The sequence below is a fragment of the Cyprinodon variegatus genome, unplaced genomic scaffold (assembly GCF_000732505.1).
Source record: "Cyprinodon variegatus isolate N-32 unplaced genomic scaffold, C_variegatus-1.0 Scaffold554, whole genome shotgun sequence".
NCBI lineage: Eukaryota > Metazoa > Chordata > Actinopteri > Cyprinodontiformes > Cyprinodontidae > Cyprinodon > Cyprinodon variegatus.
In genome coordinates this window covers 518306-521592 of record NW_015151007.1, presented here as the reverse complement: position 1 = coordinate 521592, position 3287 = coordinate 518306, and the positions used below count along the sequence as shown (strand labels likewise).

At 51.1% G+C, this 3287-nt stretch overlaps 1 protein-coding gene across 1 annotated transcript in view; it reads right to left on the bottom strand.

Annotated features, from left to right (window-relative positions):
- Positions 1–3287, bottom strand: part of atp2c1 (ATPase, Ca++ transporting, type 2C, member 1) — a 27193-nt gene that overhangs the window by 3439 nt on the left and 20467 nt on the right. The window contains exons 11-21 of the mRNA XM_015391666.1: positions 2976–3073; positions 2786–2881; positions 2606–2695; positions 2350–2454; positions 2118–2274; positions 1874–2044; positions 1297–1394; positions 1166–1216; positions 880–1046; positions 366–434; positions 171–287 (exon numbers count right to left, since the gene is read on the bottom strand). Coding sequence (XP_015247152.1) covers positions 171–287; positions 366–434; positions 880–1046; positions 1166–1216; positions 1297–1394; positions 1874–2044; positions 2118–2274; positions 2350–2454; positions 2606–2695; positions 2786–2881; positions 2976–3073 — 1219 coding nt within the window. The remainder of the gene's footprint in view (positions 1–170; positions 288–365; positions 435–879; positions 1047–1165; positions 1217–1296; positions 1395–1873; positions 2045–2117; positions 2275–2349; positions 2455–2605; positions 2696–2785; positions 2882–2975; positions 3074–3287) is intronic.

The following is a 3287-nucleotide window of genomic DNA, read 5'->3' as shown; positions in this document are numbered from 1 at the left end:
TTTATTTTAAAAGTCTAAAGTCCCCCTGAAAATGAGAAAATCATCGTTGTTCAATGCTGTAGCCCACGTGTCGTTTACATTGCGACCTCTCTAACTAGGGAGTACCAATATGGCAGCCGGTGGCTTCACTTCAACCCCGTTGGACTCCGTTTCCCATAATGCTCCTGTACCTCTGAGCGGGCGGTCCATCCATGATGATGTTGATCCACAGGATCTGCATGGCATTCAGAGGGTTGGGGAAGTTCATCAGCGTTGCCAAGGAGATGAGCGTCAGCGCCGCGATGCTCCTGGTCACCAGTAGGGGGAGACGCACTGTTAGAGCAGGTTTATTTATAAACCAGAAACCAGAGGAGAGTCGGACTCACGTGCTCAGCTGGAAGCGGACAAAGTTCTTGATGTTGTTGTAAATCCCTTTTCCCTCCTCGATGGCCGACCTGGAGGCAAAGGATTAATTCATTAATGTGGCTAACTGACCGAGCTAAAGGAGGCTAACCTGTTAGCTACTGAGCACAGTTAGCCACAGCGCTACCCAGCTCTCCTCCTTTATATCATGGTTTAACAGTTACTTTGTTCACCAGAAACAGATCTTTTTAAATTTGTTATCAATCAAGTCAGTCAACCATTAGATACGCTGACATAACAGAAGCTCCCGACTCAGCAAACGGACGCTGCGTTATTTTATTATCGTCGTCTGGGCAACCACAATATTTTACGTCTTGTGGCATCAATCATAAAGCGTAACGTATTTGATGGGTTGAATAAATAAAGGAGAGCAGCAACAAGGTGCAATGGATAAGAAAAAGGAATGTTGTGCTGTTTAGATGCTAGGCTACCTCCCAGCATGCACCAGGTGCGGCTTACGGCAGAGCAGCAACTCACATGATGGTCTGGAAGTCGTCGTCCACCAGGATCATGTCGGCCGCCTCCTTGCAGACGTCAGTGCCGGTCTGGCCCATCGCCACACCGATGTCGGCGGCCTTCAGGGCCACGGCGTCGTTAACGCCGTCGCCCGTCATGGCCACCACAGCGCCGAGGTTCTGCAGCGACTGCAGAGGGGGAGAACTTAAGCGTTAAATGATGCAGGTTTCTGTTCTGCTCTAATTTCAGCAGAACGTCTCGTCGTTGTGGGTCCGCTCGTTTTCCACGGCGGCCGAGTCGTTCTCACCTTGACGATCTTCAGCTTGTGCCTGGGACTGGCTCGATAAAACACGGCGATCTGAGAAGGGAAAGCTTCATTTAATGGGAGCGCAAAGGAGGCGATGGGAGGCAGAAGATGGAGAAAAGTGTGCGTCTCACTCTGGGAACAACGTTGGACAGCTCCTGCAGGTCCAGATGATCCACCTCCTCTCCTGACAAACACTGGCTTCCTTTGGAGTAGAGGCCCAGACGGCTCGCTGCAAACAAACACAGCTGCACCGTTAAACGTTCGTCTCCTGATTATTAAACATCACATGAAAGGTCGGATCCATTTCTGATTTTTGTCCGTTTCTTGTTGTAGCATTTTTTTTTCTTCTCTTTTCCAGCTGATAAAAATGTGAGAGCGGCTGAGAGCTCTCAACTTTAGATTCATCTAAGCTAATTTTATCCCTGCTTCTTAATTCGCAGCTCTTGCCCTGTGAAATTTGGACCCTTTTTGTTGGCTAAGAATTTGTATTTATTTAGTTTCTGAACATTTAAATACAAAAAAATGAAACGAAATTTTTTTGGTGGATTTATGGGTAAAAGAAAGGTAACTTTCTGAACCAAGGGGTCTGCTAGCAAACCATCTGGGTGGATATAGAAATAGTAAACCATGACGCTGCGATCTGGTCTGAAGCAATCAATGGTTTGGAAGCAGCTCGTCTAAAACGTGGGACAGCAGAGACTCTCTGACCTATAGACACCGCCGTCTCCTGGGAGTCTCCTGTGATCATCTTGATGGCCACCCCAGAGTTGATGAGCGTAGCGACGGCCTCTTTGACGCCTTCCCTGGGAGGGTCGATGATGCCCACCAGACCCAGGAAGGTCAGGTTCCCCATCTGTGACCCCGAGGCGAAGGCCAGAACTGGGAGACAAAAAACGGAGATCAGAGCGAAGCTGAAGAGACACAAGCTCTGCAAACGTTCCCCGACCATTACCTCTGAGCCCCGAGGTGCCCATGTAGCTGATCTGCTGCTGGTAGAGCTCCCTCTGCTGGTGGTTCAGAGGAAGAGCGGATCCTCTGCTGTTGTAGGAGCTGCAGAAGCGGATCACCTGCTCGTAGGCTCCTTTCACAAAGTAAACGCCAGTCTTGTCCTGAGAGGGAAACGGAGTTAGAACCAGAAGGATGCAGGAGACGGATTCTAGACGGAACGGTGGACGGATCCGGACCTGCTGAGTGCGGTGAACGCAGCGGACAGCCATCCATTTCTGCTCAGAGGAGAAGGGGTTCTCCTCCAGACGGACGTACTCCTGGTGCACGCTCTCCAGGCCCATCTGAGGAGAAGCACAGAACCCTCACCGGTTTAGTGGCCCATCAGAGGCGCAGAGGTTAGAAGAGTTTTAATTATCTCCAGAATCAGGAGGTGAAACAGTTCAGAACCAGAACCAGGGATCAGACCGGTGGCTGGCGTTGGACCAGTCTTACCTTCATAGCGAGGGCGATGAGCGCTCCCTCTGTGGGCCGGCCCAGAAGGTTGTGGTTCCTGATGACCGAGTCGTTACACACGCAGCCCACCTAACAACAACAGGCCGCATTTTCAGGCGACGCCGTCAGTTTTTCTTCACCAGACAGACATAGAGACGTTTGGGATTTTCTGGAACTCACCTCCACAATTTTGCTGATGGAAGGGTAGGAGAAGCCGTGGACGATCTCTCCGTCCAGCAGCACCTCGCCGATCCCGTTGTAGCCCACCCCCGTCACCTGGAAGACGACACCGAGGGTAGAATCATTCTGTTAGCTGATCCCTGAGGTTTTCAGAGTCACTTGGTTCACGGTGGATCCCGCGGGCTCTAACCTCGGCGTGGAGTCCGTCCGATGTGAAGATCTGGGTCACCGTCATCTCGTTCTTGGTCAGCGTCCCCGTCTTGTCTGAGCAGATCACGTTGCAGCAGCCTAGCAGAGACAACAGCAGGAACGTTAATCCGGATGACGTTCTGGATCTGCCACCATCATCGTTTGATGATGTTCTAGGCCGACACTACCCAGTGGGTCGGGCATTGCGCTTGGGTCTTAGATAGGGATGCACGATATAATCGGCCCCCTATCGGTATCGGCCTTAAAACTGAATATCGGACATCGGCCACCCCACCGATATTTAACCCGATAT